Source organism: Gnatocerus cornutus, chromosome 5, assembly GCF_029298725.1.
Source record: "Gnatocerus cornutus isolate USDA-ARS CGAHR chromosome 5, icGnaCorn1.1, whole genome shotgun sequence".
Classification (NCBI taxonomy): Eukaryota; Metazoa; Arthropoda; class Insecta; order Coleoptera; family Tenebrionidae; genus Gnatocerus; species Gnatocerus cornutus.
The window spans coordinates 18,803,630-18,819,899 of NC_142237.1; the positions used below are offsets into that span (position 1 = coordinate 18,803,630).

The window sequence follows — 16,270 nt, forward strand, 5'->3', positions numbered from 1 at the left end:
GTTTTCGGGCAAGAAGAAGTTATCGTCTTTTCGAGAGGAGTCTGTATTTTTCTTTTCTAAAAATAGTGTTTTTACATTTTAAAATGCGTTCCAATTTGGAATAAGATTTCTAAAAGCGCTTTCTAAAAGGATTCAGATTTTGGAAATTGAAAACTGGAGACTTTGATGGCTACAAATTACAGACTGTTTTATAATTTGATGATAAATAATAATTCTTGGTGTTTTCCAAAATTACGGAAATTTCCGTTATGGCCATTTAATCTAAATAAATAAGCGCTTTTATTGGCAAATTCACTTAGTGATTGCATGACTTTTACCATCTCAATAATTGAATGACGCAATTTAATCAAACCTTGCTATGAGCTTGATTTATTACCTAAATATTGCGTCACGGCTTGATAGATTTTTTTATAAGAAAAAAAACATTTTTCCAAGAATTTGGAAATTTTAGATCATAAAATTTTGATTTTGTTATAGAATGCAACTTTAAAATAGCAGAAATCGAAGACTTTTAATTTAATAAATGTCAATAAAATCTCAAGATCGAACGAGAAGATTTTCTGAATCATTCTAGATCAATTGACCAAAACGTAAATCAATCCCACTTCCTATTTTGAATGGAATATTTTTAGAAACTTAATCTCGTGAAAAACATATTTTTCTGTAAATTGATTTAATACGATACTGATAACTCGCAATTAAATAATCGACGAATTGTTGAAATAGCAAGAGCGACTATTTGCAACATTGTACAAAAACCTTACAATTTATGTTTAATTAATCTGAGATAATTCGTCGCTTAGACGCGTAATTCCGTTCCAAAAACTAATTAATCATATTTTTAATTACACGTCTCGTAATATTTAAACTGAATTGACCTTTTGATTGTTACATTCTTCTTTTCAAACAAATTCTACGCATTGCCCACATTCGTTCATTGTACTACAAGCAATAAAGGCGATAATATTATTTCTAATATTAAAATAAAGCAATATTTATCATTCTGTGCGACGATTTTATAGATTCTTGTAATCGAATTTGTAATTTCAAGGCACCACCAAAATAAAATTATAACTACATATTTTATCGCAACGATAAGGAGTTATGTGTTTTGTCTTTGACTCATCGATAATAAGGACACTCAAAGTTAAAGTCGGAATGCAACAGATTTTTTTTCGCACTGATAAAACTGCGCATTTGATAATTTGTACAATTTATTAAAAACATCAAAAAAAATATCTTACAATTGTAAAAAATAATTCTAAATGGCGATTTCCACAAAATCGCCAATAGACATTATCCAATTAAATAACTAGAATTTGCTCTACGCCTACGCATCAGGCAACCAGAGTTTCAATGGTAGCTTCAAGAAAGCGCCGTTCAAGAAATTCTTGAAGTGTTTGGCGATAGCAGCATTGGCTGCAGGTTTCATTTCGGCGATGATTTCATTGGCGTTGTTGTTCAGAAATTGGTTCATTGCTTCGCCTGAAAAAAAACATTAGACACAGAAAAAGGCATTAAACGGATTACCAATGATGTTGCCGTGGTTGATGACGTCTCGGACTCTGAATCTACTCTTCTGGAGTTTGAAATCCACGAGGAGTTTCTCAATTCGCATGAATCTCGTGTTGGATTTGTCTTTGTACTCTTTGCCGAAGATTTTGGCTGCCGCGTCCACGTCGACTGGAAAACGGGGTTTTAAATGGGCGAGAAAATGGGATCGAGTTTAGGTTTAAAAAGTGTGCAATTAATTACGAGTTTGATTTTTTCTAAAACTGTTTTGAAGTTTTGAAATATGTGAAATTCTTTTAATTCTTTCGTAATTTTGATGACTCCTAAACGTTCTTAGAGTTTTCAAAAAAATTTTTGGATTTTGTCCATTTTTTGTTTATTTTTTAGACTCTAAATTAACCTTTCTATTCTATTTCAGATTTTTTAATTTTTCGAACATTCTTCCACTGATTTTTTTGACTTGTTGAGAAATTGGTTTTTCTCATTTTTCTGAAACGTCTGACTACCGATTTTTTTATTATCTTATTTTTTTTTGGATTTTGTGTATTTCTAGGATTCTCTTTTATATTTATCTTTATATTTCTCTTTTATATTTTTGTACATTTAAAATCTTGAGCTTGTGAGAGTTTTTAATGTTTTTTTAATCTCCTATAATTTTTTGGACTATTTGGAGATTCCACGTCTTCTTTTGAATTAGATATTTTTATACACATATTTGGTTCGTTTGTAAGCTCATAATTCATTGAATTTACGAAATTGTCAAACTGTTGAGCCGATTTGCAAATTTGAAAGTCTAAAAACTTGAAGATTGGGTTGACCAAAACTGTAGTATTTATTTGTTGTCAAAAGCCTCTTAAATTGTGATTTACTTACGGAAAATGGCCCAGAAGTCCCCTTTGGACCTGACAGGAAACAGCAGTACATTTCCATTAACTTCGTACTTTCCTTTAATTTCCACTCTCGGCAACTTGAACCCCAATTCGATATTGTAATTTGTAATATCCGCTCTGAAACAACAATTGTGACATAGAAAATGACCAATATTTACACAGTTACGTGCATTTATTATGTATTTTTTGTATTAGAATTCGCGTGAAGTACAACCATATGTCAAAATATCGAAATCGAGTGTGATTCAATTAGTATTCAATAGCAGACAATGGCCTTGACATGTAAACAATTCATTGCTTTATTTATCACCGAATCAAACGATGTGGTAACATTGAAAATTTCGTATCTCACTTGATTTTGTTTATGGTATAGTTGCTGCCACCAGCGGCCGTGACATTGTGGAATAAAGCGCGTATCCTGAATGCTCCCTGACCATTTTCCATAAGAAGACGATCGATTTTCAATGGGTCTATACTAGGGACGTTGATGTCTTTTATACCATTTTGGAGATATGGTCGGAGGTGGTTAAAAGTGTGTTGGAGGCATTTGTTGATGTCGGGGTCGGATTTGTAGCATGGGATGATGTACTCAGCTAAAAAAAAAAAATTAAAATTGGTGGTAGCATCGCGGATATTTTTAGCATTAAATTTCATTAAAACATTGTTGGAGTTTGTTTATATCGGGTTAATTATAGAAAAGTTATTCAGGTTTAACTTGGTGTTGTAGGCGAGCGTCGTTTTGAATTTTAAATATGAAATGATAAACAAAGAAATTTATTACTCCTAATATTTAATTTTGTTCAATTTGAGAAAACATGAGTAAAATTAGGGAGGGAAGTTGGCAGCACTATTTATTTATTTTTATTTTTTTTTTAATTTTAAATTAGAATTGGATTTATTAATTTAGCGGTAAGCAGGTATTCTCGAGCAATTTAAAAAACAAACAATAAATTTTTATGTATTTATTTATTTTATTCATTTTTATATTTATATTTATTTTCTTCCGAAATATTGTGTAAATTTGACATTAAGTTTCTAGTGAAATTTCAAATTATTTATTTAATTTTGAAAAAGTCTTCTTCGTGCTTAATTCGTCTAAACGAGAAGTGTGCATTAAGAGAAAACATGACTAAAATTAGGGAAATTGGCAGCACTATTAGCATGAAAATTATAAGGTTCTAAGTGATTTTTGTGAACATTTAAATTGTTTGTTGATCCTGTCATTTCTTTAAATAAATACTTAATAAATTAGAGAGCTATCACTAATAACGTGAACACTGGTCAATTTATTGCAAATGTTAGTTAGAACCTTATAGTTCTCAGGTCGCGATTTATTTATTTTTATTTTGTTTTAATTTAAAATTTAGAATGTGATTTTTTAATTTAGCGGTAAGCAGGTATTCTTGAGCAATTTAAAAAGAAAAACAATAAATTTTTATTTATTTATTTTTTTTATTAATTTTTATTTATTTATTTTTATTTATATTTATTTTCTTCCGAAATATTGTTTAAATTTAATATTAAATTTCTAGTGAAATTTCAAATTATTTATTTAATTTTGAAAAAATTTTCTTTGTGCTTAATTCGTCTAACCGAGAGGTGCATCAAGAGAAACCATGAGTAAAATTAGGGAAATTGGCAGCACTATTTATTTATTTTTATTATTTTTAATTTAAAATTAGAATAGGATTTTCTAATTTAGCGGAAAGCAGGTATTCTCCAGCAATTTAAAAAACAAACATTAAATTTTTATTTATTTATTTTTATTTATGTATATTTATTTTCTTCCGAAATATTGTCTAAATTTAACATTAAATTTTTAGTGAAATTTCAAATTATTTATTTAATTAATTATTAATTTTGAAAGAGTCTTCTTTGTGCTTAATTCGTCTAAACGAAAAGTGCATCAAGAGAAAACATTAGTAAAATTAGGGAAATTGCCGGCACACTATTTATTTATTTATTTTTATTTTTTTTAATTTAAAATTAGAATAGGATTTTCTAATTTAGCGGTAAGCAGGTATTCTCGAGCAATTTAAAAAACAAACAATAAATTTTTATTTATTTATTTTTTTTATTAATTTTTATTTATATTTATTTTCTTCCAAAATATTGTCTAAGTTTGACATTAAATTTCTAGTAAAATTTTAAATTATTTATTTAATTTTGAAAAAGTGTTCGTGCTTAATTCGTCTAAACGAGAAGTGCATCAAGAGAAAACATGAGTAAAATTAGGAAAATTGGCAGCACTATTTATTTATTTTTATTTTTTTTAATTTAAAATTAGAATAGAATTTTCTAATTTAGCGGTAAGGAGGTATTCTCGAGCAATTAAAAAAAAACAATAAATTTTTATTTATATTTATTTTCTTCCGAAATATTGTTTAAATTTGCCATTAAATTTTTAGTGAAATTTCAAATTATTTATTTAATTTTGAAAAAGTCTTCTTCGTGCTTAATTTGTCTAAACGAGAAGTGCATCTAGTCTTACGCAAGCACTTGGGAATAAGAACATTTATGGTACTATGGTTAATTCTTTCCTCTTTATGGTCTGATGTTGCGCAACTAATTACCCTCCAGCTTCTCTACTTCTTCAATACAATAGCAAAAAAGTAAACGTTAAAAACTCATTACATTACCAACTTATAAAAGAAAATTTCGCTATTACGTCGTCCACAATTTCAACTGAACTTGTCCCACTCGTCCCACTCGAGAAAGTCAATCAGTATGTCATCTTTCAATTAATTGATTACACAACAATAATTATTTGTGTCAAAATGAAGCTTTCGGGAACTCTTTATGGGTCATCCTTCTGAAGACTAATTGCTATTATCTAACAATGATAGTGAAAGTGACACTGAGTAAGACAATTATGCTTTCTCCGTTTGCCGGTACATTATGTGGGAAAAAGACGCCACTACATCCATAGACGGAACTTGGTACACATTGAAAAATCCGCGGAAATTATATAACGATTATATAATTTCGAAACGAGACCGTGACATACCTTCAAGCAGAACCAAATCTTCGTGAAGCAAGTTACGTTATATCATGGGTGTTATCGATGCGTTTATCCTGCAAACAGGAAATACCGCGATGTTTGGTTAGAAAAGAAAAGTTGCGTTACGTGTTGTCATCATAATGTCATGGTAAATCGCGGTATGGCATGTGGAGATTACGGGAAATGCGGGGTTGATTAAATTGACGGAAGATCAAAATTTTTGCTCCCGCAACTTCACGTTTACTACGAATTGTTAAAAATCAAAATTGATAAAACCTCGCCACTTCCTTCTTTCATTTTCCATTCCATTGTTAGATTTTCCACTAGCGGTTTACCTTAGATCGAAAGAAAGGCGCAACCTTCGGTTAAAAAAAGTACTTACGTGTGGTAAGAGTTTCATTTTTCTCTTCAGCAATAACGCCAACTAAAACTAGGATAAAAACTAAAAACTTCTTCATCATTATCACAGTGTTGATTCGAACTTGTCTTTATTACTTGTCGCACATTATTTAACATTTACCTTCATGGAGAAAGCACGTGTACCTTTAGTTTTATACAGTATTTTAGTTTTGGTAGGGGTTAGTACGAACCTTTGCCGGTGTAAACCGCTGGTAGGGGAATTACAAAGAGTACCACCCATGTATTACATGGTAATATAAACAATTTGTATGCATTGTGCAATGAGGATGTCAAAAAGAGTCTATTGATGAAATCTCACTAAGGTCATAATGGTCTATTAGCAAAGAGTTTATTGGTCTTGGTGATGTGCTCCCAGAAAGCTTAATTATTTTGTTGCCATCGTACTTCTGCATTGTTTTGAGGCGGAAATTGGAAATTCTTTAGATGCTGGTGACACGTGGTTTACATCTTTATCAACATTTCAAGGCTCTTTTAGTTTCAATGTTTTATTTTATTTGTTTATTATTGTTGGGAAGATAGTAGTTTTTAATAACAATAACTGTGCGTTTGATGACGACAGTGGAGCTCATAGAGGCGCCACTTTGCTTACAATTAGATAACATCTTACATTTGTTATAGTAAAACGAAAATAATGTAACTTTCGTTTTTAAACGGACTCTAATTACAGAAAACTATGTGGAAATGTCCCGGTTAATCCGAGGCCGATTAATGTTACTCTCAATAACAAACCTTGCAATTTAGATTTATTAATTAGTGCTGTTAAAAATATATTATGATTACTTGTCACGAATTGTTTCAAACAAAAGCATTGTTGTTACAAATGGAGACGGGAACGAAATTTGCATTATGATTGGCTGGGAAATGTGTTAAAAATAATGCTTAGTAGTAGGGAGTTTTTATTTGCATGCAGTGTGAATCAATAGAAGGAAAGAGTTTTTTTACCCCATTTGTGGTTTTACGTTGAAAAGTCAGTTGAAAGTCATGGCCTATTCAGGACTATGACTGTGATTGCAAGTTTAATGTCAAATTCTTATTTATTTCACAATGTTGAAAATGCAGCGAAAAATGTTTTTTTTGTTCTAAAATATTTAGAAAAGAATAATAAATTTATGGCGGTTAATTTTTTGGCATGTTGGTATCGCCTATTGATATTTTTATGTTATGGGAATTTACTTGGAATGCTCAAACTGAATTAAATAAAAATTTTGTTTTTTTTAATGAAGCTGTCAATTTTTTATTAGAATATTAAAATGCTCAAACTGAAAAAATAAAATAAAACATTTTAGTTGGTTTTAACAGAAAATTTAATTCCCAGTTAGTCCTGAAAAATTAAATTTCTGAAATTTTATTTCTTGTTCTAAAATTTTTGTGTTAATAATGATACTATAGTTATTTGTGTACCAAGGCCAAAAAGTGTTTCTTTTTTGACCAAGCTTTATTTTAGAAAGCGAAGACAAAATGGCTTTTTTGGCCGTGATACACACAAGATTTTTTAACCAACTTTATTACATTTACAGGTTTATTAATTTTTATTAATGATTTATTGATCCAATCATTTATAACAACTGAATATTTGTTAATGGTTATGGATCTTTCCGAAAAGTTTATATTTTTTTATTTACATTTGTAATTTTACAATTTGTATAAACTAGGTTTGATGTACAGCAGCACTTTTGTCACTGCTAGACATGTTTATCTCAATAATTCAACACGTATTTGTTGCACTTAATTACACCTGTTTGTTGATTTGATTTTACCCAAATTAAGATAAAATTGGGAGTAATAATATTGTTATCATGATGTAAGATAAAAAAATCATTGATAAATAACTTCACTTTAGGACGGACGAAAATATAAGCGGCCAGAAAACAGTCATTCCTCGTCCGCTTTTGAGAACTAAAAATTAAATTTTTTATTAAAAGTTTGCTTCAAAAATATTTTTTTATTTATATACAGGGTGGCTCAGAGCTCATGACCTAGAAAACAAAGGGAGGTGGCGACAGCAATACAGATGGTAAATTTTAAAACAAAAATCGATTAAATTTAATAGTATTTGAGAAAGGATAAAAAATTAACAGCCAATTCCGAAAGCTTATTTTAAAAGTGGATTAAATTTCTTATTTTTAAATGCTGTTTAGCTTCGGGATTGGCTACTGTTTTTCGTCTTAACTCTATTATTTTTTGAGCTAAAAAAATTTTGGTTTAGAATTTGTTGCCTCCAAAAGTTTTTTTCTCTGGGTTACAAGTTCTGGACACTTGTATACATATGCACTTATAAATACATATTTTTATAACATACTGATTCAGTCTATAAGTGAATTTGTATACTACTCTATTATAATTAGATTTGAAGGGATTTTTTTAATTAATGAACTCACTTTACGCCGAATTTTGCAAGTTAGCTTACGACTACAAACACCACAAAAATATTATTGTGATTGTTTGCATTGCTGGGAGGGATTTTCTAGACGCTTGCCTGGTCCCAGAGAAGGTATGCATTATATTGACTTGTGTGAATAAAAGGTTGCGTGAATTTTATCCTTTTTCTATACTACTATGATATTTTTTTATTTTATTTTCTTTATTGGGGTGTATTTTGTTACGTTTTTATTTTTTATTTGTTTTAAGTGCATTTTATAAATTTTTATTGACAAAATTCAAAATACAAGACCAAAAAGTTAAATTAAAAATCGAATTAAAGAATTACTTACAATTTAACTTTATTAAGCATTGGTATTTGTATGTTAAGAACAAAAAGTTTGGTCACTAAAGGTAACTCGTTTTTTGTTTGCTTGCTTGCTTTTTTTATTTATTTTTTAAATGCGTTTTTAACCATTTTACTTTATTATTCGTTTATTTTCAGTAAGGAAAAGGTCAAAATAAAAATTCAACAACTTTCATAACAACTTTATGAATGTAGGTACTAAAATATACAGCTACAATTTTTGACAAAAAATAATAATCAGCTGAACTATAACAGTAAAACACGTAACTAAAACGTTACTGTGAAGCTTATGTTTATTCTTACATTAGATATCACTGAGTGCTTTTAAGCTCTTCTTGGTACTTTTTATATTCTTCATCGTTCAGCAGCCAAAGATCTGTTGGTAGTTTAGTGTAAACATTGTTCATGACGTCTGTGAAAATTTCCGCTAAGCTGTTGCCAATATTGTCTTGCAACTCAGAAACGATTTCCAAAGCGTTCTGATTGATAAATTGGTTGACAGTTTGACCTACAATTCAATAATTATTTGAGAATCGTAACGTAAAGACATACGCACCCAAAATTTTATTGCCGTTAAACAAATTCTGCAATTTCACTTTCATCCCTCCAACAGTAAAGGAAACGTGCATTTTCGTAATTTTCACAATTTCTCTACCATCAACAAGAGGGAAATCGACATCAGTTGTTACTTTAGTCTGTACGTTGATCAGTCTCAAATCGCAAGGTCCATGACCTACCAACGGAAGAACTAAAATTTTTCCTTTGAGATTGTACTGAGATTTGATGTTGAGGAGTGGTAAGTCTAAGCCGAAACTCCACTTCTTTTTGGCGATGTCCAATCTAAACATACACAGGGAATAAGTAGGTTGAATTTGATTTGAAGTAGTTACTCTGTGTAGGTCGGGGTTGAGTTTGATGGCCCTGCTACTAGTAAGTCATAGAGTCCTCCGGTGAGGGTGATCGCACCGGAACCTTTGCTGATGGTCACTCGGTCTAGGGGAAGGGGTTCGAAGGGGTCCACGTTCATTTCGGGGATTCCTAGAGGGGTACAAAGCTCTTCAGTTTATCTTGTTGTCAATGTATATTTTGTTGTATAAAATTTAAAAAAAAATACAATGAATTTTTAATTTATGGGAGACATTTTTTTTGCCTTTTTGAAATAACGTATTATTCATATTTTCTATTTGCAATCTGATGTATTCACTGACCTATCATTTTTCCATGGCCTAGTTTAACTCTAAATTTGTTACCATTTTTTAACTTTGTTATTGAGTATAGTTTATCACGCGTTTGTTATTTTTACACTATGAGAAAAAACAACAAAATGCAATAGAACAACAGAAGAATGCAATTTTTTGTCGTTTATTTCTTACTAATTTAATGCGAAATTTTCACTTGGCACTCACCTTTAGCTAATTGTGGAAACATGGCCGCGAACAAATCATTTAAGCATTTATTTAATTCCGGGTCGGACCTTCTACAAACCACAAGCCATGGGGCTGAAAAATAATAATAATAAACAACAGATAAAAAATCTTGTTTCTCATTCAGAGTCAGGAATTTTTTAAGTCGTCGAACTTGAAGCTTTTATTTTGAACCGGAGTCAGAGCCCGGAAGCTCCAACATCCGGTTAGTCGTCTGGAAACAGTTCCGGACTTTAGAAATGTAAATTTCTATATTTACCAGTTTACATTTTTGATGTTAAAGTTGGATGCTTAAGAGTTGATACCTGAATGAACAAAAATAATCTGATTATAGTATGTAATTGAGGCAAAAACTATTACGATTAATTCGGAATCTAGAATCACTTCCAACGCAGCATTAAAATTTCCATTATTCTGCAGGTCGTACACAAAAAAAATTAAGTAACAATGTTCAATTAGAAGTAAAAATTGAAAATTCCACTTACGTCGTTTGGTGACTAGCGGTGCTTCCTTCACTTGATAACCCGAAACGTATAAACAAGTTAGAACCAAAAGAATACAAAATCGATACATTTTTGGTAAAGCTGAAAACCCTGTAGCCACAATGACCCGTATACGAATGACTCTGTGGTTTTACTAAAGCAAATTAACTTCACCCCATCCTACCCAAAATTGGAATTCTTCGAGAACAAGCCAATATGACACTTCTTACCTTCATCTTTAAGGTGTTTATTGCGTCATTTCGGAGTGAAAGTGGAAACAAGACATTTCTCTTAGATGGAATGCGTTGTAAATATTACGTATGGCGAACTGTTTAATTCACAATCATAATCAATCTGTAATTATGAGGCACACTTATGAACTTTTGATTGAAAACTGAAAACGACTTTCCTAGTTCTTGCACAAGTTGCCTGATAACCCAATTGTACATTCTTCAGCAGTAATGCACAAGTTTCCGTACTTCCTTACGATACTTTCTCCCATTATTTTTAAGAATTTGTATTATGTAAGACGAATCGGAAAATATTACGTCAAGGCTAGGACGAGTAAACAAGTTCTAACATCCACGATGACGATTGAACATTTAGTTCATGATTACCACTTTTGCATATTCAAGAAAACACAGGAATTTTTAATTACATGTATTGTCGTAAAATTTGCAATTAGCTTGGTAACAACAGGTTTAGAGGATACTTGTGAAAGATTTTGTTGGATAGTTTTTTGAAGATATTGGCGATTGTGTCCTCCAGAACTGGTTTGATTTCGTTAGCTACGTTCTTCCAGTTGTCGTTCAGAAATAAATTCATTGCTTCACCTGAAAGTAAATTTTTTGGGCAATGTTTGCAATAGTTCAGATCCGGAAAGTTCCATTCGATTTGTACAGATGTTTTAATAAGCATGAGGAAAAGAGAATGTGAAGGAAGAATTTTAATCAAAGATAGAATTTTCTGGAAGCTTAATTTTAAGCTCGCTAAGTTACTTTAACATACTGCAATGTTGCAATTCAAATTTCTACTTCCTTCCATTTCTCTCTATTTCAACTTCTAAGGATTAAGAGAATTAAAACTATTAAAACTAGAAAGCTTAAATAGAAAGTGCTTAGGATTAAACGTTCTAAGTAGAGTTTTAAGTAGTCCTGAAAATTTCTAGTTCTAAAAGCCCCAAAAATAAAATTAAGATGGATAATTGGGACACTGCTTGTTCTGCCGAAATTGGCAAATTGGCTAAAAATCAAATTACATTTCGCCCTCTCTAACTTACCCAATTCTTTGTCACCATTAAACAAATCATCAAGTTGGATTGTGGCATGACCGATGTTGAAATCAACATAAAAGTCTTTCACATTAAAATACGTCTCATTGTCCTTTCTAATCCTTTGTCCTTGCATTACGATAGTTGCATCAATGTCGGCTGAAAATGGGTTTTATTACGAAAGAAAATCGCTCATAACCCTTACAATAGTTTCCTCTACTTATCCCAGTCCCTGAAATGGGCATCATCAAAATCCTCCCATCCATGGTATATCTGCTTATCAATTCCAGTCGTGGTAACCACAACTTAATCTTGATTCTATTCCTATCCATGTCGATCCTATTATCAATTTTTAACACCGTGAAGTTCGAAAATTTACAAACCTACTTAACATGTCTTAGTACAAATTTTGATGGTCCATATACCCTAACATTTCGATAGGTCGATCTGACAGCCACAGCTCCCGATCCTTGATCTATAACAACTTCCGGTATCTTCAGCGGTTCACAGCTAGGAATATGAAACTCAGGAATTCCCTTCGCCAAAAGCGGTCGTAAATGTTCAACAGAATTCTTCACGCATTCGTTGAGACGTGGATCTGAACGGCGACATACTTTTAAGAAGGAGGCTGAACAAACAGAATGGTTTTAACATCTCTGCAAATAATCGGACTTACGTAATCTTTGGTGCGTTGTGGCCGAAATCAAAGTCAGAATCGCGGGAAAGACGAGGAAATTTTTTTTGAAACTCATTGTATCGAGCCTAAAAACTGCACTAAGTGTACTAAGTGGTTATGAAAATCATTGTGGAAAACGCGGGGTCAGCAGATTCGGCGACACACATTTCTGCAATCTTTGTGCAATCTTTCAGTTTGTTGTAATCATTTCTGGATTAAGCACATTTATCCTTGCACCGCGTCATGCGTAGTCGTTAATATTTCTAGAAATCTCGATCTGGTTTACCTCTCCTCCCGGAAACAATTAAATTTGTCTTGTACAAACTGTCCTCAAGTGGAGCTAACAACGCATGTGTTTTTTAAAAGACGTTGAAGGTTGATTTTCTCTTTTGATAATGAACTTCAGATGCGTGAATGAGTCGATTTACCATAAAAATCCCAGGCTTATATATAGGATCTTTTAACATTGGCCTTTGAGTATTTTTCATTGCAAGTTGTGTGGTGCGCGACATGGGTTCCACTTGCACTTTCGTTCTGTTGGTGATGGTGATCGCGGGATCTGCAAACTCGAAACGAATACGTGAGATCTATTGTTTATTTAGTTTGACTGCAATTAGGCGAGGACCCATGTTGGTGTTTTACATATCAGGACCGGCAACACTTGTGGGCACCCTCAAAATTGTTTTTATTTTTTAAGATTTTGAAATTTTACATTCGGTTACAGTTGATAAAACTCTAAAATTTGACCAAAAAATTATTTATCGATAGTTTTGGCGTCATGACGCCTTAAAAATGTAAAAATTTTTTTTAATGATTTTCGAAGGTTTTTGGAACCAATCGCTAATTACTTGTGAAATTGTCGTTTCGTCAACGTTGATTAATGATGTCTAGTGTTCGAAAAGTACAATACCACCTGCGTAATCAAAATTGACCTTCATACAAAACTAACTTGATAAAAGTGCGTTTTTCCTCAAAGTTTAAACAGAATTTTAATAAGATTTGAGAAACACTATTTGTATCATAGTTATCTTAACAAGAACAAATTTTTCTCTCAAATTTTCGAGCTTAATATCAACTATAACCGTATCCAAGTTTGTAACTTCTTGTCTTTGAAATTAAACACGATTTTCAGGGTATCTATAAGCGTAGTTGAATTCTGTACAAGGAGGTTGATTGATATAGTCATTTTCTCTTTCTGCATTTGCATTGTAAATTGTGCATTTTTGTGCATAAACAATAAGTGGAGAAAATGGAGCGGACGCTGAGAATAATTAAGCAGGAATATTAATTATAATTAATTTACTAAGCTGTTTTTTCTCTGCCAATTTGGTGGGGCTTTAATAATTAATTTATTTTATTACAGTTTTTAGAAATCATAAAAATACTAGTTTTTATGGATCTTTAAATTGTGTCTTCCAAAATTCTACGTAAAACTCTAAATCATGGCTATAACTCTCAAAATTGTAACTGATTTGCAAACAAATTTATAAATTTTTTGCCACTACAGCTGTAATTATTCTGTGTACTTAATTATACCGTACAAAACTAAATCCTAACACCTGTAAGCCCCAAAATTATTAATTATTGGGTTAGTCAGTTTTTCATTCAAAGTTTCTAAAAGTTTCCAATCTGCAGTTATAATTTTGTAGTTTTGTTTCCTTAAAGTCGTTTAAACAGACCAAATCTAATAAAAATAAAAAATCTAAACCAATTATTTTAATAAAGAATTTACGAGAGTTAATAGAACGTGTTGATAAAGTTTTCAATTTAGAATGAAAACCTATTTTGGTGGATATTTAGACTCAAACTATGTAATTTTTTTTCGGTAGATATCTAGCTTATTTGTGAAGCAAACTTAAAGATATTACTAATTTTACGCAGAATTTTAGGCAGATTTCAAAACTGCTGTAATTTTTTCCACACGTCAACAAACAACTGTCGGTGTTTCATATCTCCGGAGTTACAAATTATTGTTGGCATCATTTTTCTAGCTAAGAAATTCTTCTTATTCCGAATTTATTTATTTTTTTAATTTTACAATTTCGGTGGTTGTTTAATAAATAATTTACTGCAGCTATAAATAAAACTTCTTAAAACATTGACCCTTTGAACCCTTAATTTAATAATTTATAAGAATTAACAAAACGGCTCCATTGGAATAGTCAATTTCTAGTTTTTTAAACAAACTTTCTGAAATTTTTACCACTGTGACTGAGGTATAATTTTGTAGCTTGTTAAAATAATGCGACACCTGCATATTGTTAATAAAAATAATGCGACACTTGTATACAGCAAAAATGTCTTTATACAAAATCAATAAATAACGTCAACAACATTTAATTATCCTGTCACAAGTATAGTAATTGATTATATTAAAACAACATCTAAAAATATCCACATTTTTTTCCATTTCCTACATGCTGCGTCTGTTCTATAAATCCCATCAAAAATAATCATAATAATCAATCGTTTTCCCTTTATGTCGCAATAATTTACAACACAACATTGCCAATATCTCACATTTCGAAATCTACCTACTAAATGCTTATATCTCAGCGAAGTGACTGGTTTTATCAAACTCGTTTGAAAAATCAGGAGTACCTACGGCTTATTGGTCAATTGTTACTCAATTTTGATTTCAAGCATGAAAGATGTGTCACATAAACGTTGTTTTTCTCATAAAACGATTGTCATGTTCTTACAACGCAACGAAGTGATATTGTGACACTTACATGGGTCATCGCAGCACGTTGTTGGCATTGTAACGTGGAAATTAGCAAAAATGCTTTTCTTTGCAGCTCCTTACCTCACATTATGTCGCCGTCACGATCCAGCTTTAAATCAATGCGTACGAAACACCGTGGAGCAACTCAGACCGCATCTTTTAAATGGAGTTCCAGAGTTCTTATTACCACCGCTAAATCCTCTGGTTCTTCCTCAAGCTGGGTTAGACAGCGGCGATAACTTCCGAGCTTCGTTTCGAGACATTGAAGTTTACTACACCAACGAGTTTAAAATTGAGCATTTAGATATAGACTTAGATCGGTTACACATTGAATTAGGTCTTAGCTTCCAAAGACTGAGGATCAAATCGCAGTATCAAATCGATGGAAGGTTGTTAATTCTTCAGCTTCACGGCCAGGGTGCAGCTGACGGAAATTTAAGTGAGTTTGTGTACTTTTCGGCGTGCACGTGTTTACGGAGTTTTTTCAGCTAATATTTTTGCAAATGCGACTTTTGAAGGAAAACTACAACGCAAAAAAGGCAAGGAATTTCTCACTCTTCAGACGGCCAACTTGAACATGCAGCTAGGGAAACCTGTTTTTCATTTCGATAGGATCTTTGGAGATAATATTGAGTTGAATGATCAAACTAATAGAATTATCAACGAGAATGTTGTTGATATTATTGATGAGTTGAAGCCTGTGATTGATAAGACGATTATCGAGTTTGCATTTGGAATTGTTAGTAGGATATTTAATAGGTTTTCGTTAGATGAGCTGTTTCCAAAGTAGAATAAAACGTATTTTTTATTTTGTTGTTTTTGTCGTTTAGATGCGTAAGTGGAAACTACGTCAGTAGCTGAATTAATTCGCAGTTAACTGTTTAGTTGGATAAAAATTGAGAGAAAATATTTATTTAAACAATTTGAGTCAAATCAATTTTACAACGGTACCACTTTATGACTCTTTATTCTTTTAATTATACATTAAATTTAACAAAAACTTTAATACAAAACGGATAAGGGTGTAAGAATTGAATATTTAAAATAATAAAAATAAATTTTGAAAATTTAGAAGATTGAAAAAATTATCTGAAGAATTTAAAGTGTCTAAACTAATTACAATAACGTTTAGATTGCAAAGATCA

The 16,270-nt window shown here is 31.4% G+C and overlaps 4 protein-coding genes across 4 annotated transcripts; 1 reads left to right on the forward strand and 3 right to left on the reverse strand.

The window, feature by feature from the left end:
• Positions 1–1,196: 1,196 nt before the first annotated feature.
• On the reverse strand, positions 1,197–5,971 carry LOC148175421 (protein takeout-like). The gene is made up of 5 exons (XM_088036485.1): positions 5,786–5,971; positions 2,755–2,995; positions 2,386–2,519; positions 1,531–1,683; positions 1,197–1,485 (listed from the first exon to the last, which is right to left on the reverse strand). The coding sequence occupies exons 1-5, from the start codon at positions 5,862–5,864 to the stop codon at positions 1,331–1,333; spliced, it is 762 nt and encodes a 253-aa protein (XP_087892611.1). The 5' UTR covers positions 5,865–5,971; the 3' UTR covers positions 1,197–1,330.
• Positions 5,972–8,717: 2,746 nt separating this feature from the next.
• Positions 8,718–11,058, reverse strand: LOC148175422 (protein takeout-like). The gene is made up of 5 exons (XM_088036477.1): positions 10,458–11,058; positions 9,955–10,047; positions 9,439–9,586; positions 9,105–9,388; positions 8,718–9,056 (listed from the first exon to the last, which is right to left on the reverse strand). Exons 1-5 carry the CDS (start codon positions 10,543–10,545, stop codon positions 8,860–8,862), a joined length of 810 nt encoding a protein of 269 aa, XP_087892603.1. The 5' UTR covers positions 10,546–11,058; the 3' UTR covers positions 8,718–8,859.
• Positions 11,059–11,099: 41 nt separating this feature from the next.
• Positions 11,100–12,650, reverse strand: LOC148175423 (protein takeout-like). Its single transcript, XM_088036488.1, has 5 exons — positions 12,401–12,650; positions 12,112–12,352; positions 11,930–12,063; positions 11,734–11,883; positions 11,100–11,287 (listed from the first exon to the last, which is right to left on the reverse strand). The coding sequence occupies exons 1-5, from the start codon at positions 12,474–12,476 to the stop codon at positions 11,136–11,138; spliced, it is 753 nt and encodes a 250-aa protein (XP_087892614.1). The 5' UTR covers positions 12,477–12,650; the 3' UTR covers positions 11,100–11,135.
• A 112-nt stretch (positions 12,651–12,762) lies between these two features.
• LOC148175424 (protein takeout-like) lies at positions 12,763–15,933 on the forward strand. Its single transcript, XM_088036494.1, has 3 exons — positions 12,763–12,980; positions 15,199–15,564; positions 15,614–15,933. Exons 1-3 carry the CDS (start codon positions 12,911–12,913, stop codon positions 15,913–15,915), a joined length of 738 nt encoding a protein of 245 aa, XP_087892620.1. The 5' UTR covers positions 12,763–12,910; the 3' UTR covers positions 15,916–15,933.
• Positions 15,934–16,270: the final 337 nt, after the last annotated feature.